Source organism: Oncorhynchus mykiss, chromosome 2, assembly GCF_057628025.1.
Source record: "Oncorhynchus mykiss isolate SJ-2025 chromosome 2, ASM5762802v1, whole genome shotgun sequence".
In the NCBI taxonomy this organism is placed as follows: Eukaryota; Metazoa; Chordata; class Actinopteri; order Salmoniformes; family Salmonidae; genus Oncorhynchus; species Oncorhynchus mykiss.
The window spans coordinates 48163227-48190329 of NC_143023.1; the positions used below are offsets into that span (position 1 = coordinate 48163227).

Consider the following 27103-nt stretch of genomic DNA (forward strand, 5'->3'; position numbering starts at 1 on the left):
TTTCAGTCTCTCGGTCCCAGCTTTGATGCACCTGTACTGACCTCGCCTTCTGGATGAAAGCGGGGTGAACAGGCAGTGGCTCGGGTGGTTGTTGTCCTTGATGATCTTTATGACCTTCCTGTAACATCGGGTGGTGTAGGTGTCCTGGAGGGCAGGTAGTTTGCCCCCGGTGATGCGTTGTGCAGATCTCACTACCCTCTGGAGAGCCTTACGGTTGTGGGCGGAGCTGTTGCCGTACCAGGCGGTGATACAGCCACGCCAGGATGCTCTCGATTGTGCATCTGTAGAAGTTTGAGTGCTTTTGGTGACAAGCTGAATTTCTTCAGCCTCCTGAGGTTGAAGAGGCGCTGCTGCGCCTTCTTCACAATGCTGTCTGTGTGAGTGGACCAATTCAGTCTGTGATGTGTATGCCGAGGAACTTAAAACTTACTACCCTCTCCACTACTGTTCCATCGATGTGGATAGGGGGGTGTTCCCTCTGCTGTTTCCTGAAGCCCACAATCATCTCCTTAGTTTTGTTGACGTTGAGTGTGAGGTTATTTTCCTGACACCACACTCCGAGGGCCCTCACCTCCTCCCTGTAGGCCGTCTCGTCGTTGTTGGTAATCAAGCCTACCACTGTTGTGTCGTCCGCAAACTTGATGATTGAGTTGGAGGTGTGCGTGGCCACACAGTCATGGGTGAACAGGGAGTACAGGAGAGGGCTCAGAACGCACCCTTGTTGGGCCCCAGTGTTGAGGATCAGCGGGGTGGAGATGTTGTTGCCTACCCTCACCACCTGGGTGCGGCCCGTCAGGAAGTCCAGTACCCAGTTGCACAGGGCAGGGTTTTCGTTGCATGACGTGTCAGTGGCACTGTATTGTCCTCAAAGCGGGCAAAAAAGTTATTTAGTCTGCCTGGGAGCAAGACATCCTGGTCCGTGACTGGGCTGGTTTTCTTCTTGTAGTCCGTGATTGACTGTAGACCCTGCCACATGCCTCTTGTGTCTGAGCCGTTGAATTGAGATTCTACTTTGTCTCTATACTGACGCTTAGCTTGTTTGATAGACTTGCGGAGGGAATAGCTGCACTGTTTGTATTCGGTCATGTTACCAGTCACCTTGCCCTGATTAAAAGCAGTGGTTCGCGCTTTCAGTTTCACGCGAATGCTGCCATCAATCCACGTTTTCTGGTTAGGGAATGTTTTAATCGTTGCTATGGGAACGACATCTTCAACGCACGTTCTAATGAACTCGCACACCGAATCAGCGTATTCGTCAATGTTGTTATCTGACGCAATACGAAACATATCCCAGTCCACGTGATGGAAGCAGTCTTGGAGTGTGGAATCAGCTTGGTCGGACCAGCGTTGGACTTGCGTGGGAGCTTCTTGTTTTAGTTTCTGTCTGTAGGCAGGGATCAGCAAAATGGAGTCGTGGTCAGCTTTTCCGAAAGGAGGGTGGGGCAGGGCCTTATATGCGTCGCAGAAGTTAGAATAACAATGATCCAAGGTTTTTCCAGCCCTGGTTGCGCAATCGATATGCTGATACAATTTAGGGAGTCTTGTTTTCAGATTAGCCTTGTTAAAATCCCCAGCTACAATTTTTGACTGATACATTAACGATATGTACCCATTAATTATTGAGGAATATCACTTATAAATGCCTCATGAGTTTAGCTCAACTGTCGTAACCCATCAGAGCCCCAAATATACGCTTGTTTTACTTCAGTGTTTGTAAACCATGTAAATTGGAGGCCACTGTGTTCTTGGGGACCTTCAATGGTGTAGACATTTTCTGGTATCCTTCCCCAGATCTGCCTCGACACAATCCTGCCTCGGAGCTCTACAGACAATTCCTTGAACCTCAAGGCTTGGTTTTTGCTCTGACATGCACTGTCAACTGTGGGCCCTTTTATACAGTGGGGAAGAAAAGTATTTAGTCAGCCACCAATTGTGCAAGTTCTCCAACTTAAAAAGATGAGAGAGGCCTGTAATTTTCATCATAGGTACACTTCAACTAAAAAATCCAGAAAATCACATTGTAGGATTTTTTATGAATTTATTTGCAAATTATGGTGGAAAATAAGTCTCTCTTTGAGGGATTGGAAAACCTCCCTGGTCTTTGTGGGTGAATCTGTTTCTGAAATTCACTGCTTGACTGCGGGACCTTTGAGATAATTGTTTCTGTGTGGTCCAGAGATGATTTAGCCATTTCATAAAATCATGTTAAACACTGTTATTGCACACAGAGTGAGTCCATGCAACTTATTATGTGACTTGTTTAGCAAAATTGTACTCCTGACCTGATTTTAGGCTTGCCACAACAAAGGGGTTGAACACTTATTGGCTCAAGACATAGTTTTTCATTTCTAAATCATTTTGAAAAATGTCTCAAAATAATTCCGCTTTGACATTATGGGGTATTTAAAGTCAGGCTGTAACACAACAACATGTGGGAAAAGTCCAGAGGTGTGAATACTTTCTGAAGGCTCTGTATGTATAGACTGCATTTGGATTACTGTTACAATGACATTTGGGTTGTTATGATTGGATTCGTTATTCCATTTATTTTGTATTTTGATTATTAATGTACGTGTTTGACATTTTACTGCGTTGTTTTTGGAGCAAGTAACATAAGCATTTCGCTGCGTCCACTATAACACCTGCTAAACTGTGTACGTGACCAGTAAACTTTGATTTGATGTGATTGGCTGATTGTTACCGTGTAGAAACAATGGATCATATGACTCGAAACGTCAAACTGTAGCTATGCATTCTAAGAATAGTTCAGTCTCTCCTCTCCCCTCCTATTTGACACTATTGATAGGAAGTCTCTTTGGCACTATTGATAGTTGACGATCCCATCTCCCACGTGTCCTCCTTTCTCTGTCCCTCCGATTGTGAGCAGTGCGAGTATTAATGGTACGGTTGGAACACGGTGCCTAACTGTGCCTGTCCCAAAGTACTTGGACGTTTAATTGTCTGTTCCTTCCTGTGGCGGAGGTCCAGCTGTGTCTTTCCTTCGCTGCAGTCGTCTCCATTACACACCCAGGCAGACTAGAGTTACTGCAGCAAAATGCCAGACGCTGTCCCCTCACACTCAAAACATATATAGAAGCTAATACAGAACCTATAACTCAGCGCACGTATAACGCATCATAGGCTATGCTATGTGACTATGCAAGTGTGTAAGAGTGCATGTCATCGTCAGTACTCACGGCCTCCTCTCTTTCCTGTTCATCTAACGCTACTCTTGAGGGTAGAGGGTCGTCTTACTGTGGTGAAGAAACTCCTGTGATGTTATTCAAACATCTCCAGTCGTGTGTGTGTGTGTGTAAAAGGTTTTGCAGGACCCAGGCCTTAACTGAACCGTTGATTCACTGTAATTGTGGGTCTGGGATTGGGAGATGTGTGCTCATTTACTGTTTTCTGCCCCCGGAGGGGTGTGTGTGTGTATGTGTTAGAGAGAGCTGGGATTGGTCGGTATAGCATTTTTTTCCCCCCACTGTACCATGAGCTTGTATAATCCCCCTTAACAAGGAAAAGCAGACGGACACAGCCACGAAACACACACAAACAATAATACCCCTGCCCTCCAACTGTTTTTGCCTGTCGAGATTGGGTCTGCCAAAAGGTCTCGGCGTCTGGGCTGGTATGGGAAGTGGGTCTGTCCTCTCTGTCTGACGCTGGCCTGCCGCCGTGTCTGTGGGCTGTTGTGTAACAATGGAAATAACAGGCACTCTGCTGCTGCTCTGCAACCCACCCTACACACTCTCTCTCGCTCTCTCCTCTGTCACATACACACACTGCAGCAGCAGCGGGAGACTATTTATAGACCAACCCAGCTAGGGGAAATTTGGGGGAAGGCTAAATTCTCCCACCCTTTCATTTGCTCTCCCTCTCTCGATGTCCCTCCTCTTCCTCAAGTCTTTCTCTCTCTCTCCCCTCTGCCTCACACACACTAAAACGCATTCATTTATATGCTAAGGTTTGAACAGCAGAAAAAGCAGTTGTGTGATGGTCTAGCTCAAAAGCTGTGTCGTCAGGCAGTTGCGCCTTATATATCTACATTATAGATCACATTTCTACTCTGAATGCGTTGTAGCTGTGGCCTTTCATGGCGTCTTTTCTCAACAACTGTGCCCTCATTCAGAGAGCGACAGGAGCGAGAGAGACCGAGAAAGAGTGGGATGTGAAGGGGCAGAGAGGAAGTGCAGATAGCGGATGGGCGTGTGAGTGGATTGAGAGATTAAGTGGTAGTAGAGGGCACCTTTTCTTTGAGGAAGAGGAGAAAGAGCGAGCCATGACCGGCTTGAATTGTACGTCTCCAGCGAGCCTCGGCCTATGTATAATGATCTCACTGAATCCCCATAGATCAGTGCTCTTCGACCCGTCGTGGAACGCCACATGAAGGAAGAAAGAAGAGCAGCAAGGGAGGGGCTGGAGTGAGTGAGCTCGTGTCTGTCCCATTGTGCTCTCTATACTTCCCTTTCTATGTTCACAGCAAATCTAGGCTAAGGTGGAAGCAATACCACCACACTGCCCAAGCCTCGTCGGCTGATCCGAACCTTTCAGATCTGAAAACATTAAATGTTTAGGGCCAAGGGGAAGCGGTAGGGAGTGGAGTGATAGAGGGAGTAGTACGTTGTTTCATTCATTATCGACACACGTGCAGACCTCGCTATCCCTAGGGATGCAACTGCTGCTCCTACATAACATCACATTTTTACATTTGAGTCATTTAGCAGGCGCTCTTATCCAGAGCGAATTTCAGAAGCAATTAGGGTTAAGTGCCATCGACCAGATTTTTTTTCACCTAGTCGGCTCGGTGATTCGAACCAGCGACCTTTTGCTCTTAACCGCTAGGCTACCTGCCGCCCCTACGTCACAGTTAAAGCCAAACAAAGGAGTGGGTCATATTTATGGACCAACCCTATTTGGGCGTTAAGGGCCAGACCCTGGCCCAGTTAACTCTGTGTCTTGTGCAGGCTGAGGTCTGCCTTTCCTCTCTAAACATGGTGAGCCTGGTGACTGTCATGCTCTGTGTGGAGTGGCAATGATGTCAGCAAATCGGTGACGGAGAGCCTGTCTGTCACAGACTGGCAATTGTATAGATGGTCGGTCGCATAGACTGGCATTGTGACACGGCCACATTGTGTGGACAGGCTGATGTAGCATAGCTGAAAGTCCAGAACAGTGAGGTGGGAGGAAGCATCATGAGGGAGAGAGAGAAACTGTAGAAATAGATATAAAAGAGACTAAAAGACGGGAAGGGCACTACACGTAAAAGCTGACTTTTTAAATATGAAACAGGACCGAAGGTGATGTTTTGGGTATCAGTTTGTTTGTTGTACTCGTGTAGTGGTTTAGAAAATGACAAACCTTTTAGTTGAGTATTTGATCGAAATCTAATGGTCTGGATTACTCATCATGCGGTGCTTTACTATTTTTCACCATTTTAGTATTTACAACTTTTAGTATTTACAACATACTAGGCTGTTGTTGTAATCTGGATTGGGCAGAGTGAGTAACAAGTCTCTCCTCTCTCCACTCCCCCCAGAGGAAGAGTAGGCAGCAGACAGGATGAAGGAGGAGAACTTGTTTCATCGGAGGATGTCTCTGTCTCCCAATGCCACATCTCCCTCCCCTCCTAAGATCGACCACCGCTCTCTGACCCGCAACATGTCTTATGGAGGAGAAAGCGAGCTCTTCCCGCTCAGCCCAGGTAAGGCTGGTGTATTTTCACTAGTAATCAAACTCACCAAAACGGGGAGGAACTACCTAAACTTGTTTGCTACGTTTGTACACTAATGAATACACCCCTTGATATATACTCCACCAGACATTTCCGTAACTACCTTGTGACTTCACCACGCACCGCACAGAGATTTTAATGCATGCACTAGGTTATACCTTTACACTAGCGCCAGGGACGTATTGTTAAGAAGAATGTTTGATGAAGTATAAACCCTAAGGGTCACCTTTCAGTCCCAGCAGATTACCACTAGAAATGACTGTAAACCAGTCTATCCAGGGATTGACATTAAGCTCTTCCAGGCTTTTGCCTGTCTGGCAAGTCGAGAGCATTTTTTCCTTTCAGAAACATTTTAGTTACTTGCCCAGTTTTTAGGGGAATGACATTCAGAGCATGCACAAATTGCAGTTGTCTGTTTGTCCCAATGCCTGACTGTTTACCACACATGATCTGTCTGCTCTGTCTGATTTGTGTATGTTTCCTGTTTGCAGGTATGGAGGCAGAAGGGAATGGTCTGTCCATGATGAGTGACGAGCTCAGCCCCGCCCAGTCGCCTAGCAGCAAGGTAAGAAGACCGCTTCTGATTGGACCTCTGTGTAACAATATCAGGTGGGTTTCCCGATATTGATGGATCTTTAGGATTAGTGATCAGTTTTGCCAGTTTTCCCAAACCACCTTGTTAATCACATCACATGCTTGCTGTTCTGGGATCAGCCTCCTCTACCCAAATGTCAATCTTTTTTCTTTTTTTTTTGTATTGTATTTTTCTCCCCTGCTTCGTGATATTGGTAGTTGCAGTCTTGTCCCATTGCTGCAACTGCCCTACGGACTCAGGGCGAAGGTCGAGAGCCATGCTTCCAAGCTTCTTGACACACTGCTCGTTTAACCCGGAAGCCAGCCTCAACAATGTGACGGAGGAAACACCGCGCCCGGGCCCACCACAAGGAGTCGATAGAGCGCGATGGGACAAGTAAAGCCCCCCGACTAAATCCTCCCCTAACACAGACGATGCTCGGCCAATTGTGCACCGCCTAATTGGTCTCCCGGTCACGGCCGGCTGTGACACAGCCTGGGATCAAACCCGGGTCTGTGGTGATGCCTCAAGCACAGCGATGCAGTGCCTTAGATCGCTGCGCCACTCAGGAGGCCTCCAAATTCCAATCTTAATACAATGGAGACACTGGAGCAGTTCTGGAAAAACTGCTTTGTCATATGCCAATATTGAGGCGCTCGCTTTTAATGTGTACTGAACAAAAATATAAACTCAACATGCAACAATTTCCAAAACTATAAAACTGTATTTTTTTGTGAAGAATCAACATCAAGTGGGACACAATCATGAAGTGGAACGACATTTATTGGATATTTCAAACTTTTTTAACAAATCAAAAACTGAAAAATTGTGCGTGCAAAATTATTCAGCCCCTTTACTTTCAGTGCAGCAAACTCTCTCCAGAAGTTCAGTGAGGATCTCTGAATGATCCAATGTTGACCTAAATGACTAATGATGATAAATACAATCCACCTGTGTGTAATCAAGTCTCCGTATAAATGCACCTGCACTGTGATAGTCTCAGAGGTCTGTTAAAAGCGCAGAGAGCATCATGAAGAACAAGGAACACACCAGGCAGGTCCGAGATACTGTTGTGAAGAAGTTTAAAGCCGGATTTGGATACAAATAGATTTCCCAAGCTTTAAACATCCCAAGGAGCACTGTGCAAGCGATAATATTGAAATGGAAGGAGTATCAGACCACTGCAAATCTACCAAGACCTGGCCGTCCCTCTAAACTTTCAGCTCATACAAGGAGAAGACTGATCAGAGATGCAGCCAAGAGGCCCATGATCACTCTGGATGAACTGCAGAGATCTACAGCTGAGGTGGGAGACTGTCAATAGGACAACAATCAGTCGTATATTGCACAAATCTGGCCTTTATGGAAGAGTGGCAAGAAGAAAGCCATTTCTTAAAGATATCCATAAAAAGTGTTGTTTAAAGTTTGCCACAAGCCACCTGGGAGACACACCAAACATGTGGAAGAAGGTGCTCTGGTCAGAAGAAACCAAAATTGAACTTTTTGGCAACAATGCAAAACGTTATGTTTGGCGTAAAAGCAACACAGCTGAACACACCATCCCCACTGTCAAACATGGTGGTGGCAGCATCATGGTTTGGGCCTGCTTTTCTTCAGCAGGGACAGGGAAGATGGTTAAAATTGGTGGGAAGATGGATGGAGCCAAATACAGGACCGTTCTGGAAGAAAACCTGGAGGAGTCTGCAAAAGACCTGAGACTGGGACGGAGATTTGTCTTCCAACAAGACAATGATCCAAAACATAAAGCAAAATCTACAATGGAATGGTTCAAAAATAAACATATCCAGGTGTTAGAATGGCCAAGTCAAAGTACAGACCTGAATCCAATCGAGAATCTGTGGAAAGAACTGAAAACTGCTGTTCACAAATGCTCTCCATCCAACCTCACTGAGCTCGAGCTGTTTTGCAAGGAGGAATGGGAAAACATTTCAGTCTCTCGATGTGCAAAACTGATAGAGACATACCCCAAGCGACTTACAGCTGTAATCGCAGCAAAAGGTGGCGCTACAAAGTATTAACTTAAGGGGGCTGAATAATTTTGCACGCTCAATTTTTCAGTTTTTGATTTGTTAAAAAAGTTTGAAATATCCAATAAATGTCGTTCCACTTCATGATTGTGTCCCACTTGATGTTGATTCTTCACAAAAAAATACAGTTTTATATCTTTGTTTGAAGCCTGAAATGTGGCAAAAGGTCGCAAAGTTCAAGGGGGCCGAATACTTTCGCAAGGCACTGTATTACAAAAGTGTATAAATAAGACTTATTAAACACGTCTGTAAAATCACAAAGAGGACATAGCAAGTTTTCATTAATCATTGGGCACATCGTATGAGTCATCTTAAATAGGCACATAATTCATGTTCAAATTCACAACATAACATACATAGGCATTTCATCATTAAGTCCTTTAGGAAATAATGTCTGGAGGGTGAGTATTATTGATATCACCTCCCCCTGTCTGATATCTTAACTTTCTCATTTCTCTGGGAATACAAATATGCATTTGTTGTTCACAGATGGCTTAGAAAAAGGTGGCGTTGTTTATCGGAAAACTGGTCAGTATCTCGTGTGACCATTGACCTCATGCAGGGCGACACAACTCTTTTTGTATAGAGTTGATCAGGCTGTTTATTGTGACCTGTGGAATGTTGTCCCACTGCTCTTCAATGGCTGTTTGAAGTTGCTGGATATTGGCGGGGTCGTACACATTGATCCAGAGCATCCCAAATTAGTGCAATGGGTGACATTTCTGAGGACAGATCCTTGCGACATGGGACCGTGCATTATCATGCTAAAACATGAGGTGATGGCGCCAGATGAATGGAACTGCACGGTATCTCTGTGGATTCAGATTGCCATCAATAAAATGCAATTGTTTATTGTCCGTAGCTTATGCCTGCTCATACCATAACCCCACTGCCACCATGGGCACTCGGCTCACAACATTGACAACAACAAATCCCTCGCCCACACAACGCCATACATGTGGTACTGCCAAATTCTGTAAAATGACGTTGGAGGCGGCTTATGGTAGAGAAATTAACATTAAATTATTTGGCAAAAGCTCTGGTGGACATTCCTGCAGTCAGCATGCTAATTGCATTCTCCCTCTGTGGCATTGTGTTGTCACAAAACTGCACATTTTAGAGCAGCATTCTATTGTTCCCCAGCACAAGGTGCACCTGTGTAATGATCATTCTGTTTAATCAACTTCTTGTTATGCCACAACTGTCAGGTGTATGGATTATCTTGGCAATGGAGAAATGCTAATTTACAGAGATGTAAACAAATTTGTGCACAACATTTTAGAGAATCAAGCTGTTTGTGCTTATGGAACATTTCTGGGATCTTTTATTTCAGCTTTACAAACATGGGACCAACACTTTACATGTTGCGTTTACATTTTTGTTCAGTGTACAGTAGGTGCAAAGCTTTTCATGAACCTCAACACACAAGTTTGTTTAGACAATTTAGAAATAGGCCTACATATACAATGTTTTAAAATAAATATTATGTTATTAGAATTCCCGATTTTATAATTCACACGCCATGCTTGTTTCAGAAAGTGACTAATTTTATTAAGGGCTATTCATCGTTTAGTCTAACCAATGTAGGTGGCATTCACTGATTCTAGGCTATATCCGTCATACATTGCATCAGCGCAAAACACAGCACTTATTCCGAGCATTTCTTTTCTGTCATGACTCGTCAATGATAGCAGTTCCCGTCGATCATTAAGCGTTTCCAGCAGCACGGTGGCCAGGTTAAGGTCATGTCCTCCCCCATTGCCCCCGACACACATACATACACACACAGATGGGTGTATGGAGCGATTCTGAACTACATTGAAAATCTATGCGGCTTTGACCGATCTCCCACCCAACACCCCTCGTAACTCCAGAGACAATAGTGGACTCAACACAACACAGTCACACACAGCACTCTACCTAACACTATAAAACACTCCTGAGTGCCAGTGTGTGAAGGCTCACTTCAGAAATACAGCGTGGATGTGATTCATGCATAAACACCAGGCATAGTCTAATAGAAAGTCCAATAGGGGTTAAAATGATTGCCGCTACTTTTTTCAAAACCTTGCGATAACACTGATCCTTTTTCTAGAATGTTTCATGAGATTGAAGAACACATTGGGGGGGGGGATCTTAGGCCGTTTTTCCATACAGAATCTTTCCAGATCCTTGATATCCATCATCTGGTCATATGGACTGCCCTCTTCCATTCAAACCACAGGTTTTCAATGGGGTTCAAGTTCGGAGATTGATATAGGCATTGCAAAATGTTGATTTTGTGGTCAATTAACAATTTTTTTGTGGATTTTGATGTGTGCTTGGGGTTATTGTGGTGCTGGAAGATGCACTTGCGTGGCAGAGGCAACCAGGTTTTTGTCTTGAGGTAACTGTCCAGTGTTTCCAGATTTGATGAAATATGACCTATGATGAATTAAAATGAGTGAAATAGTTTCACTTCCAAAAAATGGTAACGGTAATTAAGTATGTTTTAAGTAGCTTTACCATTTCCTCATAGAACAGGACGTCATGTTGGCTCACTGGCAAGCTGGCCAATCAGCGGTCTACTCTATTTTTAATGACCGGTATACAGTGCATTAAACTATTCAGACCCCTTCACTTTTTCCACATTTTGTTACGTCACAGCCTTACTCTAAAAATTATTCGATTCTTTTCCCCCCTCAATCTACACACAATATCCCATAATGACGAATAAACTGTTTTTCAGAAGTTCTTGCAAATGTATATACAGTACCAGTCAAACGTTTGGACACACCTACTCATTCAAGTGTTTTTCTTTGTTTGACTATTTTCTATGTTTGTAGAATAATAGTGATGACATCAAAACTATGAAATAACACATATGGAATCATGTAGCAACCACAAAAGTGAGATTTTTATAAGTAGCCACCCTTTTCCTTGACGACAGCTTTACACAGTCTTGGCATTCTCTCAACCTGCTTCATGAGGAATGCTTTTCCAACAGTCTTAAAGGAGTTCCCTCATACACTAACGTTCAAAAGTTTGGGGTCACAGAAATGTCCTTGTTTTTGAAAGAAATTCACGTTTTTTCCTCCATTAAAATAACATCAAATTGATCAGAAATACAGTGTAGACATTGTTAATGTTATAAATGACTATTGTAGCTGGAAACGGCTGATTTTTAATGGAATATCTACATAGGCGTACATTATCAGCAACCATCACTCCTGTGTTCCAATGGTACGTTGTGTTAGCTAATCCAAGTTTAGCATTTTAAAAGGCTAAATGATCATTAGAAAACCCTTTTGCAATTATGTTAGCAGAGCTGAAAACTGTTGTCCTGATTCAAGAAGCAATAAAACTGGCCTTCTTTAGACTAGTTGAGTATCTGGAGCATCAGCATTTGTGGGTTCGATTACAGGCTCAAAATGGTCAGAAACAAAGGACTTTCTTCTGAAACTCGTCAATCTATTCTTGTTCTGAGAAATGAAGGCTGTTCCATGTGAGAAATGTTCAAGAAACTGAAGATCTCATACAACGCTGTGTACTACTCCCTTCACAGAACAGCGCAAACTGGCACTAACCAGACTAGAAAGAGGAGTGGGAGGCCCTGGTGCACAACTGAGCAAAAAGCAAGGACATTTCTAAGTGACCCTAAACCTTTGAGCGGTAGTGAGTTGGACCGCATAGTGAAGGAAAAGCAGCTAACAAGTACTCAGCATATGTGGGAACTTCTTAGAAAAGCATTCCAGATGAAGCTGGTTGAGAGAATGCCAAGAGTGTGCAAAGCTGTCAAGGCAAAGGGTAGCTACTTTGAAGAATCTCAAAAATACAATATATTTTTTATTTGTTGAACACTTTTTTTGGTTACTACATGATCCCATATGTGTTATTTCATAGTTTTGAAGTCTTCACTAGCCTTCTACAATTCTACCAATGCCATGTTTCCTCCAGACGTGACTCTTGGCATTCAGGCCAAACAGTTCAATCTTGGTTTCAACAGACCAGAGAATCTTGTTTATCATGGTCTGAGAGTCCTTTCGGTGCCTTTTGGAAAACTATAAACTATAAAATATCATTTCCACATTTTTTTGTCGCGTACAATGTAGCTTAGTATTTGTTTTAAAGTATTTTTTTGCTCATCTTTATCAAGGGTGCCAATCATTTTTGACCTCACTCTATATGTGTGAAACCCTGCTTAGGGGAACGGAAACCTGTGCACTGAATTTCTGCTGAACTTATTCCAAAAGTAGCTGGCATATACAGTGCCTTCAGAAAGTATTCACACCAGCTTGACTTTTCCCACATTTTGTTGTTACAGCCTTTTAAATGAATTAAATTTAGATGTTTTATGTCACTGGCCTTCACACTACCCCATACTGTCAAGTGGGGTTATGTTTTTTGAAATATTTACAAATTAATAAAAAATGAAAAGTTGAAATGTCTTGAGTCAATAAGTATTCAACACCTTTGTTGTGGCAAGCCTAAATAAGTTCAGGAGCAAACATTTGCTTAACAATTCACATAATAAGTTGCATGGAATCACTGTGTGCAATAATAGTGTTTAACATTTTTTAATTAATACCTCATAACTGTACCTCACACATTTAATTATCTGTAAGGTCCCTCAGTCGAGCAGTGAATTTCAAACACCCATTTAACCACAAAGACCAGGGAGGTTTTCCAATGCCTCACAAATAAGAGCACCTATTGGTAGATGGATAACAAAAAAAATAATAATATCCCTTTGGGCATGGTGAAGTTATTTTATTACACATTGATGGTGTATCAGTACACCCAGTCACTACAAACTCAGTTGCCAGAGAGGTAGGAAGCCACTCAGGGATTTCACCATAAGGCCAATGGTGACTTTAAAACCGGTAGAGTTAATGACTGTGATAGGATAAACTGAGGATGGATCAACAACATTGTAGTTACTCCACAATACTAATCAAATTGATAGAGTTAAAAGAAGGCCTGTACAGAATTAAAAAAATATTCCAAAACATGCCTCCTGTTTGCAACAACTTACTAAAGTAATACTGCAAAAAATGTGGCAAAGCAATTCACTTTGTCCTAAATACAAAGTGTTATGTTTGGGGCAAATCCAATACAACATTACTGAGTACCACTCTCCATATTTTCAAGCATGGTGGTGGCTGCATCATGTTATGGGTATGCTTGTAATTATGAAGGACTGGGAATGGAGCTAATCACAGGCAAAATCCTAGAAGAAAACTTGGTTGTCCGCTTTCCATCAGACACTGCGATACGAATTCACCTTTCAGCAGGACAATAAACAAAAATGCAAGGCCAAATCTGTCGAGTTGCTTACCGTGAATGTTCCTGAATGGCCAAGTTAAAGTTTTGTCTTAAAAAATGAAAATTGTTGTTTTAGCCATGATCACCAACAAATTTGACAGAGCTTGAAGAATTTTAAAATAATAATGGGAAAATGTTGCTCAATCCAGGTGTGTAAAGCTTTTAGACTTACCCAGAAAGACCCACAGCTGTAATGACAATTAAATCCATTTTAATCCCACGTTGTAACACAACGTAATGTTGATAAACATCAAGGGGCGTTAATACTTTGTAAAGGCACTGTATGACATCCCAAATGGCACCCTATTACCAACATGGTGCTCTGCTTTTGACCAGAGCCCTACGGTTATATTGCTGTGTGGTATAACTCAACGTGCAGGCCAGTACAGTAGAGCATTTTCCTATTGATCAGTGTCAGGAGTGGATGGGTCTGTGTACGGACGCTACACTAAGACTTCACTGTACTCCTGTTTCAGACAGAACCAAAGATCCATTGCCTTTCACCCTTGGCAAAACGGGCTATAAAATACATGTATTTGCTGTTTATCCTCTTGGTCTTTCATTAAAAAAATCTCATCTTTAATTTAAGTAAATATGATTGAAAAAAATAAATGCGAAATAAATTCAATACATATTTTTCTCCAAAACATGTGTGCCACAATTATTGGCACCCCTAGAAATTCTTATGAGAAGAATCTAAATGCAGTATATTCCCATTCATATCTTACATTTTTTAAGTTCACCTGAGTGTTTAGGAATACTTAAGTGGTAAGCCATGACTTCCTGTTTCACTGGGGTATAAATATGAGATGACAAACAGGCCAAGTTCCCATGGTCAACCATCACTATGGGAAAGACCTGAGAATACAGTAATGATGTGCGACAAAAGGTTGTTGAGATGCGCAAATCAGGAAATGGCTATGAGAAAATAGCTCAGCGGTTGAAAATGCCTATTTTCACTATCAGGACAATAATTAAGAAGTTTAAAGCAACTGGAGATGTTAACAACTGGACTGGAAGAGGACGTGTGTCTATATTGACCCCACACACAGTGAGGAGGATGGTTCGAGTGGTCAAAACATCTCCAAGGATCACAGCTGGAGAATTGCAGACGTTAGTTGGGTCTTGGGGTCAGAAAGTCTCAAACTATGATCAGATGCCACCTACATAACCACAAGTTGTTTGGGAGGGTTGCCATAAAAAAGCCTTTGCTGTCATCAAACAACAAACTTTACTGGAACTTTCAATAGGACCGGGTTCTATGGTCAGATGAGACCAAAATTAAGCTTTTTGGAAACAAACACCAGAGGTGGGTTTGGCGTAGACAGACAGATATCCATGCAGAAAGGTACCTCATCTCCACTGTGAATTATGGTGGTGGATTTTTGATGTTGGCCTGTTTTTCTACCAAAGGCCCTGGACAACTTGTTAGGATACAGTTGAAGTCAGAAGTTTACATACACTTAGGTTGGAGTCATTGAAACTCGTTTTTCAACCACTCCACACATTTTTTGTTAACAAACTATAGTTTTGGCAAGTCGGCTACTTTGTGCATGACACAAGTAATTTTTCCAACAATTGTTTACAGATTATTTCACTTATAATTCACTGTATCACAATTCCAGTGTGTCAGAAGTTTACATACAATAAGTTGACTGTGCCTTTAAACAGCTTGGAAAATTCCAGAAAATGTCATGGCTTTAGAAGCTTCTGATGGGTTAATTGACATAATTTGAGTCAATTGGAGGTGTACCTGTGGATGTATTTCAAGGCCTACCTTCAAACTCGGTGCCTCTTTGCTTGAGATCATGGGAAAATCAAAAGAAATCAGCCAAGACCCCAGAAAAAATAATGTAGACCTCCACAAGTCTGGTTCATCATTGGGAGCAATTTCCAAACGCATGAAGGTACCAAGGTCATCTGTACAAACAATAGTACGCAAGTATAAACACCATGGGACCATGCAGCCGTCATACCGCTCAGGAAGGAGATGTGTTCTGTCTCCTAGAGATGAACGTACGGTGGTGAGAAAAGTGAAAATCAATCCCAGAACAACAGCAAAGGACCTTGTGAAGATGCTGGAGGAAACAGGTACAAAAGTATCTGTATCCTCATTAAAATGAGTCCTATATCGACATAACCTGAAAGGTTGCTCAGCCATGAAGAAGCCAATGCCCCAAAAACGCCATAAACAAGCCAGACTACGGTTTGCAACTGGGGACAAAGAACAAAACTTTTTGGTGAAATGTCCTCTGGTCTGATGAAACAAAAATAGAACTGTTTGGCCATAATGACCATCGTTATTTTTGGAGGAAAAAGGGGGAGGCTTGCAAGCTGAAGAACACCATCCCAAATGTGAAGCACAGGGGTGGCAGCATCATGTTGTGGGGGTGCTTTGCTGCAGGAGGGACTGGTACACTTCACAAAATTGATGGTATCATCAGGAAAGATAATTATGTGGATATATTGAAGCAACATCTCAAGACGTCAGTCAGTGAGTTAAAGCTTGGTCGCAAATGGGTCTTCCAAATGGACAGTGACCCCAAGCATATTTCCAAAGTTGTGGCAAAATGGCCTAAGGACAACAAAGTCAAGGTATTGGAGTGGCCATCACAAAGCCCTGACCTCAATCCTATAGAAGATTTGTGGGCAGAACTGAAAAGGTGTCTGCGAGCAAGGAACAAACCTGACTCCATTACACCAGCTCTGTCAGGAGGAATGGGCCTGTGGAAGGCTACCTGAAACTTTTGACCCAAGTTAAACAATTTAAAGGCAATGCTACCAAATTCTAATTGAGTGTATGTAAACTTCTGACCCACTGGAAATGTGATGGAAAGAAATAAAAACTGAAATAAATCATTCTCTCTACTATTATTCTGACATTTCACATTCTTAAAATAAAGTGGTGATCCCAACTGACCTAAAACAGGGAATATTTACTAGGATTAAATGGCAGGAATTGTGAAAAACTGAGTATAAATGTATTTGACTAAGGTGTATGTAAACTTCCAACTTCAACTATATATAGTATCATGGACTCCATCAAGTACCAGCAGATATTAAATCAAAACCTGACTGCCTCTGCTAGGAAGCTTAAACTGAGCCGTGGTTGGATCTTCCAGCAGGACAATGAACCAATGCACACCTCAAAATCAACACAAAAATGATTCACTGACCACAGAATCAAGGTTTTGCCATTGACGTCCCATGGCATAAACCCCATAGAAAACCTGTGGCATGAGCTGAAGAGGAGAGTTCACAAGTGTGGACCTTGGAATCTGGAGAGATTCTGTATGGAGGAGTGGTCTCCGATACCTTGCCGTGTGTTCTCCAACCTCATTATGCATTTTAGGAGAAGCTGTTATCTCGGCAGAGGGAGGTTGCACAAGTGTTGAATGAGGGGGTGCTAATAATTGGTGCACACTCATATTTGAGAAATATTTGTTTTATGTTTAATGTATTTTTTCTTTCAATTATTTTACTTGAATTAAAAGTTAGATTTTTGTGAATATTTATAATTTTTTTACAGCTTGTTTTGCTCATTTTCACCAAGGATGCCAATATTAGTGGGCACTGTATCATGGCTGTACTCTGTTCAGGTCAGACACTGAAGAAATGTGTGTGTTATTTAAATGTTATCTATGAATGGGATAGACCAGAGTGTTATGAGGCTGTTTATAGGTGAGGTCACAAGAGGAGTGTGTCTCATTGACTCTCTCATCTGTCCATCTCTCCCTCCTTCAGTCTGAGTCCAGGATGTTCAATAACGGTCTGGAGGACTGCTCCTCCCCCACAGAGAAGCTGGCCCGGAAGGAGTCTCTCAAGGTAACTCATCACTCCCTGGCCGGGAAGGGGTCACAGAGAGGGGATGTCTTGCAGGAAAAATATTGATGGGCATTTAACATGGTTGGGGGAAAATATTTAGATTTGCATATATTTAGATCAGCGTCTCCCAATTGGTTCCTCTGGGACCCCTAGGTCAGCACATTTTGGTTTCAGCCAGGCATTAGCGCACCTGATTCAACAAAGGAGAGCGGTGTGGTTAGTTGAATAAGCCTAGTTTGTACAGGGCTGGAATGTGAATGTGCTGTCCTAAATGTCCACAAGGAATGGATTGGGAGACATGTATCTGCCTAACATACAACTACTAATGAAAAGGAATCGAGGTTGCGTCAAGAAAAGGTTTAGAAGCACGAGCTCTGGTCCTTTGTGTAATTCACAGAATGGAATATCGTCCTCTTTTTTTATTATCATTAGTTAACGTACACTGCTGCCCTAACTTGAGGCACATAATAAATACACGTCTGCCTGTGTGTATGTATGACTTGTGTTTGACTGTACCTCCCCCTAGTGCGTATCTGACTACTTGTTTTGTCTTGTTCATTTGCAAGTCACAAAACAATGACTCATCCTAAAAGATTCCGTCTGTGTGCGCTGCAGGTCCAGAAGAAGAATTACAGACAGGAGAAGAAGCGGGCAGCCAAAGAACTGTCAAGCGCTCTGAAGGACCCCAGTGTTGTCATCACGGCTAACTGGCTAAAGGTAATTTGGGAATATCTACTCACCCACTGTTGCTTTCCAGGGATGTTTTTTCCCTATATTACCATGACACATTAAAACGTGTCGTACACACTCATAATGTAATAGTATTGAGGCCGCCTCCACTCTCAATCCTGGTAGATCCGTGGTTCGCTAAAGAGCTGGACCAAGCTGTGGTGTGCCCTGAAGCCGGGGGTCCTGCTGATCTATAAGACCCCTAAATCGGACCACTGGGTGGGCACCCTCCTGCTCAACGCGTGCAAGCTGATTGAGAGGCCCTCCAAGAAGGACGGCTTCTGCTTCAAGCTCTACCACCCGCTGGACAAGTCCATCTGGGCTGTTAAGGTCAGACACGGAGCGCTCATCAATGACAGAGTTCACTGTTGCTCTAGATCTGGATTACTTTGTTATTATTGTCAGCTTCATAATATTCCACATGTTCTTTTGTCTGTTAGTTTCTGTCTCATGACATGAGTGCATGGAGAGGGCCTGGTTGGATGTACTTGATTTCTGCTTTTGTGTTTTGTGTGCTCTGCTGTACTTTACAGATGGCTTATGTAGCATTTGTAATGCTGGCTTCAGAACTCTTGGGTTGTGTTGTCTCATCTTGTTACAATTGTTGAATAATTATACTGAACAAAAATATGAAAGGAGCATGCAACAATTTAAAAAGTCATAAAAAAGTCAAGGACATTTGTGGTTAAAAAGTCAAGGACATTTAAATAAATCAATTAATTAGGCCCTCATCTATGGATTTCACATGACTTGGCAGGGTTGCAGCCATGGGTGGGCCTGGGCCAAGCCAGTCAGAATGAGTTTTTCCCTACAGAAGGGATTTATTGCAGACAGAAATACACCTTGGGCTGGCATGGTTACACCTGGCCTGCGGTTGTGAGGCCAATTGGACGTACTGCCAATTCTCGAAAAATGACGTTGGATGCAACTTATGGTAGAGAAATGTACATAAAATACTCTGGCAACAGCTCTGGTGGACATTCCTGCAGTCAGCAGGCCAATTGCACACTCCCTCAAAACTTGAGACATCTATGGCATTGTGTTGTGTGACAAAACTGCACTGTTTAGAGTGGCCTTTTATTGTCCCCAGCACAAGGTGCACATATGTAATGACCATGCTGTTTAATTAACTTCTTGATATGCCACACCTGTCAGGTGGATGGATGATCTTGGTAAAGGAGAAATGCTCACTAAAAGGGATGTTAACAAATTTGGGCACATCATTTTACTAAGCTTTTTGTGCATATGAAGCATTTCTGGGATGTTTTATTTCAGCTCATGAAACATGGTACCAGCACTTTACATATTGCGTTCATATTTTTGTTCACTGTACGTTATTCACGGCAGTATAAAGATTGTCAATGTAGTGATACTATTAAGCATGAGGAAGGGTAATGTTAACCCCTCTGTCATTGGTGTCCTAAGGGTCCTAAAGGGGAAAATGTTGGCTCCATCACTCAACCTCTACCCAGCAACTACCTGATCTTCAGAGCTGCGTCAGAGTCTGACGGTGAGAAGTTTTTTTGCTTGCTTGCGTGTGTGTGCGTGCTCGCCTTCACGCTATAATGAGACACAACGACCCTAGTGGTATTAGAGCTGTGTGTCTGTCTGAGTGGCTGTACAATCGGTGTATACGTGCAAGCACCTCTTGGTGTCTGACAACCTTTGACCCCTGACCCCCTCTCTCCACCCCAGGTCGGTGTTGGATGGATGCTCTGGAGCTGGCTCTGAGCTGCTCCAGCCTCTACAAGCTGACAGCTAAAGCAGGGAGAGACGGAGACCTCAGCACCTCCTCGGAGTCCTCCCATATACTACAGCTACTGCAGTCTACTGCCCTCACTGATGCTGAGCTACTACAGTAAGTAGCACATACTATAGTCAACTGCTCTCAGTAGCTATGTTTCCATTAACTTGTCCAGTGATTTTTTTGGGTTGTTGTTGTTGACATTTTATGTTTGCATAGACAATAGATGTGACATTTGCCTGCTAGGGTGCGTATCCATTTATCTATCTTGTGTCTATGAAAATAGCTGGACGTAATGACGTCACATAAACAAAAAACCTAGTGTGGAATAAAAATGTAGTGTTTCCATTACCCATTTAGGCAAATTGCACATGAACACATTGGTGACAGCCTGTATTCCCTCCCTCCCTCCTATCTGTTTCATGTGTCAGGTAGCCCGTGAAAGGGGCGGCAGGGTAGCCTAGTGGTTAGAGCATTGGGCTAGTAACCGGAAGGTTGCAAGTTCAAATCCCAGAGCTGACAAGGTACAAATCTGTCGTTCTGCCCCTGAACAGGCAGTTAACCCACTGTTCCTAGGCCGTCATTGAAAATAAGAATTTGTTCTTAACTGACTTGCCTGGTTAAATAAAGGTTAAATAAAAAAATAAAAAAAATAAAAAAAGCCAGAATGGACAGAATGCAATAATTGACTAATATTTCCCATATTCGAATAGTTCTCATGTGCCAACGTATCGCCAAGGTCCGTGCCATGTTTTTACATTTTTTTAAACATTTTATTTAACCTTTTATTTAACTAGGCAAGTCAGTTAAGAACAAATTCTTATTTACAATGACGGCCTACCGGAAGGCAAAAGGCCCCCTGCGGTGACGGGGATTAAAAATAAAGTAAAAATATAGGACAAAACTCATCACGACAAGAGAGACCCCACAACATGGCACAAGCATTATTGGGCACAGACAACAGCACATAAGGCAAGAAGGTAGAGACAACAATACATCACGCGAAGCAGCCTTAACTGTCACATGGTGAAACTTGCACTCCTGTAGATCTGTAATAATTGGATAGAGAAACTTGCCAGTCAACCAGAATAGCAAGGGGACGCAATACAGGCATTCTTGAAAGTCAGGACAATTCTTCTCCTGCAAAGAAACAGAAAAAAATTCTAGTTGAAAAGTATTATGCAAGCAGTAGGCACTTGGAATTAAATGTGGAGTGGAGCTTATAATTACATAATATCATGCCCCGCCTCGCGTACCTTCAAAAGTATTCGGCGAGCATCATTTATTTGAAGAACACAGTTTATCATCATCATCATCATTTGTCGCACTAAAGAAAGTTCACCAAAATAAAAATCTACCCCTGTCGAATGGATAACAATGTTGTTGATCTTGAGAAAATGTATCCTATATCTGTCAATGAAAACCTGCATAGTGACATTGGGCTACTACAATGAGTAGCACACACGCATGCACAGACGTAGGCACTGGTGGCTAGTGTTGCACGTTATACCGACACTTCTGTACTTTTTTCGATACTTAAAAACAAATGGTTCGGTACTACAAGTTTTGTTATGTTCCGGTTCTTCTGTCAGATGTGTTTCACGTGATTGAGAGGATCAAGTCTATCACAGCCCCTTTATAGCACGAAGAGCAGTGCCTGCTCCACTTACTCATTCGTTGCTAGTGCTGTCTGGTCTGCATTGTTGGCTCCCTAGTCATGCTGCACAGAAGAGTCAACACACTTGAACACGACATGTAGAAATGTCAAAACTTTTCATTACTGTTCGCAAAACAATGTCTATACAGGCTAGAACACTTACAATGCAAGACAATACCGGTAGCTTCCAGCTTTAATTGTAGGCTAACGTTCTTTGCGGGCTTACAGCTGAGTTCACTACCGTAGTACTTAGTTTGTCATAATATGCAAAGCGTAACGCAAAATATGCTGATTGTCACCAAAAACGTTAATTCACTTATTCTCCCTCGCCCTCAAAAACTCCATTTTTTTTGTCTCTCTTCCTCCCGTCTGGTTTCCACTAGATTCCACAGCCATATTCTTCCTTGCTAATGGCAGTATTACTTTCTTAAAGAGACGGCACACTCTTTTATAAAATAAGAGATGGCTTCTTCGATGCAAATGTTGTTGATCAGTACAATAAACAACAAACTCAACATTCTACAATGTTGAAGATTTTACTGAGTTACAGTTCATGTAAAGAAATCAGTCAATGTAAATAATTTCATCAGACCCTAATCTATGGAGTTCACATGACCGCGTAAACAGATATGCATCTGTTGGTCACAGATACCTTAAACAAAAGGTAGGGGTGAGGATCAGAAAACCAGTCAGTATCTGGTGTGACCACCATTTTGGCTCATGCAGCATGACACATCTCCTTCGCATAGAGTTGATTAAGCTGTTGATTGTGGCCTGTGGAATGTTGTGACAGATGATTGGCACGACAATAGGTCTCAGGATCTCATTACGGTGCATTCAAATCACCATCGGTAAAATGCAATTGTGTTCATTGTCCATAGCTTATGCCTGCCCATACCATAACTCCACCGCCATGGGGGACTTTGTTTACAATGTTGACATAGGCAAACCGCTCACCCACACAAAGCCATACACGCTGCCTGCCACCTGCCTGGTACAGTTGAAACCGGGATTCATCTGTGATAAGCATATTTCTCCAGCGTGCCAGTCGCCATCGAAGTTGGTTTCAACTCCAATTGCAGTCAGACCCTGGTGAGGAGGACGAGCATGCAGATAAGCTTCCCTGAGACGATTTCTGACCGTTTGTGCAGAAATTCTTCAGTTGTGCAAACCCACAGTTTGATCAGTTGTCTGGGTGGCTGGTCTCAGGAGATCCCGTAGGTGAAGTGTGGAGGTCCTGGACTTGTGAGGCTGGTTGGACGTATTGCCAAATTCTCTAAAATTATGTTTGAAGCGGCTTATGGTAGAGAAATTAACGTTCAATCCACTGCAACAGCTCTGGTGGATATTCCTGCAGTCAGAATGCCATTTGCACACTCCCTCAACTTGAGACATCTCTAGCATTGTGTTGTGTGACTAAACTTCACAAGTGGCCTTTTATTTTCCCCAGCACAAGGTGCACCTGTGTAATGATCATGCTGTTTGATTAACTTCTTGATATCTTGGCAAAGGATAAATGCTCACTAATAGGGATGTAAACAAATTGATGCACAACATTTGAGAGAGAAGCTTTTTGTGTGTATGGAACATTTCTGGGATATTTTATTTCAGCTCATGAAACATGGGACCAACACTTTGCATGTTGCGTTGATATTTTTGTTCAGTGTAATATGTTCTCTGAGCAGTTGCCATTAAAATAAGTCCTAAATGGAAGAGATTGTTTCTCATCTGTATCCCCGTGAAATCAGCTAAAACAAACTCAATAACTTAATGCATGCATTCACCTGTATTGTGAATAGACTTAGGCTACATCTTGATTTACAGTTTATCAATAGAGATGTACCATTCAAATAAGTAATTACCATTGTTTTGTAGTTAGATTGGTAAAAACAACTTCAAATTGATTCGTTACTGCGTTATTGCTGTCTCTAAGAAATGTACATACAAGTGTTCAAATCTAATGACATTGAGCTCTGAAGATGCCCAATGATTGAACAGAGCGCTGAGAGCAGTAGCTGAGTTTCTGTCTGGATCAAGTGCCATTCTGTGACTCTGTCTAATATGCTTTTTTTTTGTGGTCTAGTTTTGGTATTGAGTATTGTGATACTAAACCTGGTATCCAAGTCCAAATTCTGGCATCGTGAAAACACAACAGGTGGCGCAGTCAACAACGGCTGCTTTATTTATTTCAACACAGATGTCGTATGGGATTTCGGCACAAACATAATTATATGATATAGGATCCACATAAAGTGTATCGGCCTATGGAGTTGCTTATAAATTGCTTTTAACATGTTAGCCCCAAGGTTTTACACCGTATTTACTGAAATGTACACTTGACACGCATGCCACAACACTATACTGCATGTCAGTGCCTTTCTGCTTCTTATGCGGGGAATCCTAAGAGAAAGAACTAATTGTGACTGCAGGATCTGGTGCATGGTCCTTGCTCAATGACCAACGTTTCTGGGGTTGTCCTTTCCAGGAGTACCCTCTGATCATTTGGGTGATTATCAGTCTGGTCGTCCCAGGTGTTGAAAGTCGGAATCATAAGGATGTTGAAAAATAACATCTCTGGGTTTCTTATCACCTTTGAGGAAATGACCTGCTGTTGTTGCAATTGCATCGTAAGGATTCTTAGTGCCACCTGCTATCTTGGTAATTTATTCAGGATAATCACTATATGTGTAATAAATCACTGCTTATTTATTGAAAACCTATATTTATTTTGGATCATTTATCATTTAATATATTTTGGATCATTTATTCCTATGAGCCTCTGTTTGTCCATTAAAATACTTAGTCTGATTGTGTGGACGTTACGAAACACATTTGAAGATATTTACATACACAGCCCTGATTGGCTGATAGGATGGTCTATAGTCCACCCACTTACCCAGAACAACAGTCATTTGGTTTATTTTAATCAGTTCATGATGTGGGCCAAAGGTCTCATCCCAACTGAACAGGCTGAAAGTCCAGGCATTTTTTTCAAACTGCTCTTACACAAAAATGGCATTATTGTTTTCACAACTTCAAATCAACATCAAATTATATTTTTCACATGTGCCAAATGTGTTTCGGAACGTCCACCTTACAGTGAAACGCTTACTTACAAGCCCTTAACCAACAATGTAGAAGTTAAGTACAAAATAGAAAAATAAAAGTAACAAGTAATTAAACAGCAGCAGTAAAATAGCAATAGCGAAGCGATATACAGGGGGTACCGGTACAGAGTCAATGTTAAGAATCCTTTTGGACCTAGACTTGGTGCTCCGGTACCGCTTGCCGTGTTGTAGCAGAGAAAACAGTCTATGACTAGGGTGGCTGGAGTCTTTGACAATTTTTAGGGCCTTCCTCTGACACCGCCTGGTATAGAGGTCCTGGATGGCAGGAAGCTTGGCCCCAGTGATGTACTGGGCCGTTTTCACTACCCTCTCCAGCACCTTGTGGTCGGAGGCGGAGCAGTTACCATACCAGGCAGTGATGCAACCAGTCAGGATGCCCTCAATGGTGCAGCTGTAGAATCTTTTGAGGATCTGAGGACCCATGCCAAATCTTTTCAGTCCCCTTAGGGGGAATAGGTTTTGTCGTGCCCTCTTCACGACTGTGTTGGTGTGTTTGGTCCCTGTGCCAAAGAACACTAAGGTAACCTGCCTAAATGACTACCGATCCGTAACACTCACGTCTGTAGCCATGAAGTGCTTTGAAATGCATGGCTCACATCAACACCATTATCCCAGAAACCCTAGACCAAGTCCAATTTGCATACCGCCCCAACAGATCCACAGATGATGCAATCTCTACTGCACTCAACACTACCCTTTCCAACTTGGACAAAAGGAACACCTATTTGACAATGCTATTTATTGACTACAGCTCAGTTTTCAACACCATAGTGACCTCAAAGCTCATCACTAAGCTAAGGATCCTGGGACTAAACACCTTCTGCAACTGGATCCTGGACTTCCTGAAAGGCCGCCTCCAGGTGGTAAGGGTAGGCAACAACACATCTGCCACGCTGATCCTCAACACGGGGGACCCACAGGGGTGCGTGCTCAGTCCCCTCCTGTACTCCCTGTTCACTCATGACTGCATGGCCAGGCACGACTTCAACACCATCAAGTTTGCCGATGACGCAACAGTGGTAGGCTTGATCACCAACAACGAGACAGGCCTATAGGGAGGAGGTCGTGTGGTGCCAGGACTACAACCTCTCCCTCAATGTGATCCAGACAAAGGAGATGACTGTGGACGACAGGAAAAGGAGAATTCATTACCAGAGAATTATCAACAAAAGTGCGAGATTATTTTTCTCAAACAGCAGCCAAGCATCGATCATCATGTCACCAGAATAAGACCCTCAATATTTATTGAAAGGAGCATCAAGCTCGTCACCATGCACATTCACCACCTGGTGAAGTTCATCATTATTTCGTCTGTAGCCTAATAAACTGCATGCTTTCCCATGATGTCATGATATTTTTTATCCAACATGTACTTTACATGCATTAAAAGGTTGGATGGAAATCTGATTGATGTCAAGCCATTTTGAAGATGCTGGAATTATATTTTGGACGACCGTGTACATGCCTACAGGAGACTTTTGAAGTAGCCTAATCAGATTAAAACATTGAGTGGTTGAGTTTATGCCACATAGAAAATGTGATAAATACTTTTTAAAGGTTAGATGACAAATACAGTATTTAAGCTATATTGAAGCATTAGGTTCTAGGTGTGTGAGGAATATCTGGTCGGATTGGAGAAGAGGCAGAGGGCCTGTTAAGTTTTCCTGAATAGCTAGGCCTACCAGAAGCATATGTGGCCACATTATTATATACTGACCAAAAATATAAACGCAACATGTAAAGTGTTGGTCCCATGTTTCATAAGCTGAAATAAAAGATCCCAGAAATGTTTCATACGAATAGAAAGCTTATTTCTCTCAAATGTTGTGCTCAGATTTTTTAAATTTATTTTACCTTTATTTAACTAGGCAAGTCAGTTAAGAACAAATTCTTATTTTCAATGACGGCCTAGGAACAGTGGGTTAACTGCCTGTTGTTGTTTACATCCCTGTTAGTGAGCATTTCTCCTTTGCCAAGATAGACCACATCTGTCAGGTGGATGGATTATCAAGAATCTGATTAAACAGCATGATCATTACACATGTGCACCTTGTGCTGGGGACAATAAAATGCCACTCAAATCTGCAGCTTTGTCACACAGCACAATGCCACAGATGTTGCCAGAGAATTGAATGTTCATTTCTTTACCATAAGCTCTGCCAATGTCGTTTTAGAGAATTTGGCTGTACGTTCAACCAGCCTCATGACCGCAGACCACGTGTAACCACGCCAGCCCAGGACCTCCACATCCGGCTTCTTCACCTGCGGGATCATCTGAGACCAGCCACCCCACCAGCTGATGAAACTGAGGAGTATTTCTGTCTGTATTAAAGCCCTTTTGTGGGGGAAAACAAATTCTG

At 42.5% G+C, this 27103-nt stretch overlaps 1 protein-coding gene across 12 annotated transcripts in view; it reads left to right on the top strand.

The window, feature by feature from the left end:
* Positions 1-27103, top strand: part of osbpl5 (oxysterol binding protein-like 5) — a 107563-nt gene that overhangs the window by 50637 nt on the left and 29823 nt on the right. For 10 of the 12 annotated variants that reach the window (XM_090201181.1, XM_090201252.1, XM_090201202.1 and 7 more), the window contains 7 exons: positions 5540-5704; positions 6226-6299; positions 17405-17485; positions 18101-18202; positions 18341-18544; positions 19640-19724; positions 19910-20072. In XM_090201181.1, coding sequence (XP_090057307.1) covers positions 5563-5704; positions 6226-6299; positions 17405-17485; positions 18101-18202; positions 18341-18544; positions 19640-19724; positions 19910-20072 — 851 coding nt within the window. In that variant the 5' untranslated portion in view covers positions 5540-5562. Of the gene's footprint in view, positions 1-3836; positions 4425-5539; positions 5705-6225; positions 6300-17404; positions 17486-18100; positions 18203-18340; positions 18545-19639; positions 19725-19909; positions 20073-27103 lie in introns of those variants that run through there. The other 2 variants (XM_090201258.1, XM_090201212.1) reach the window with 2 other exon arrangements.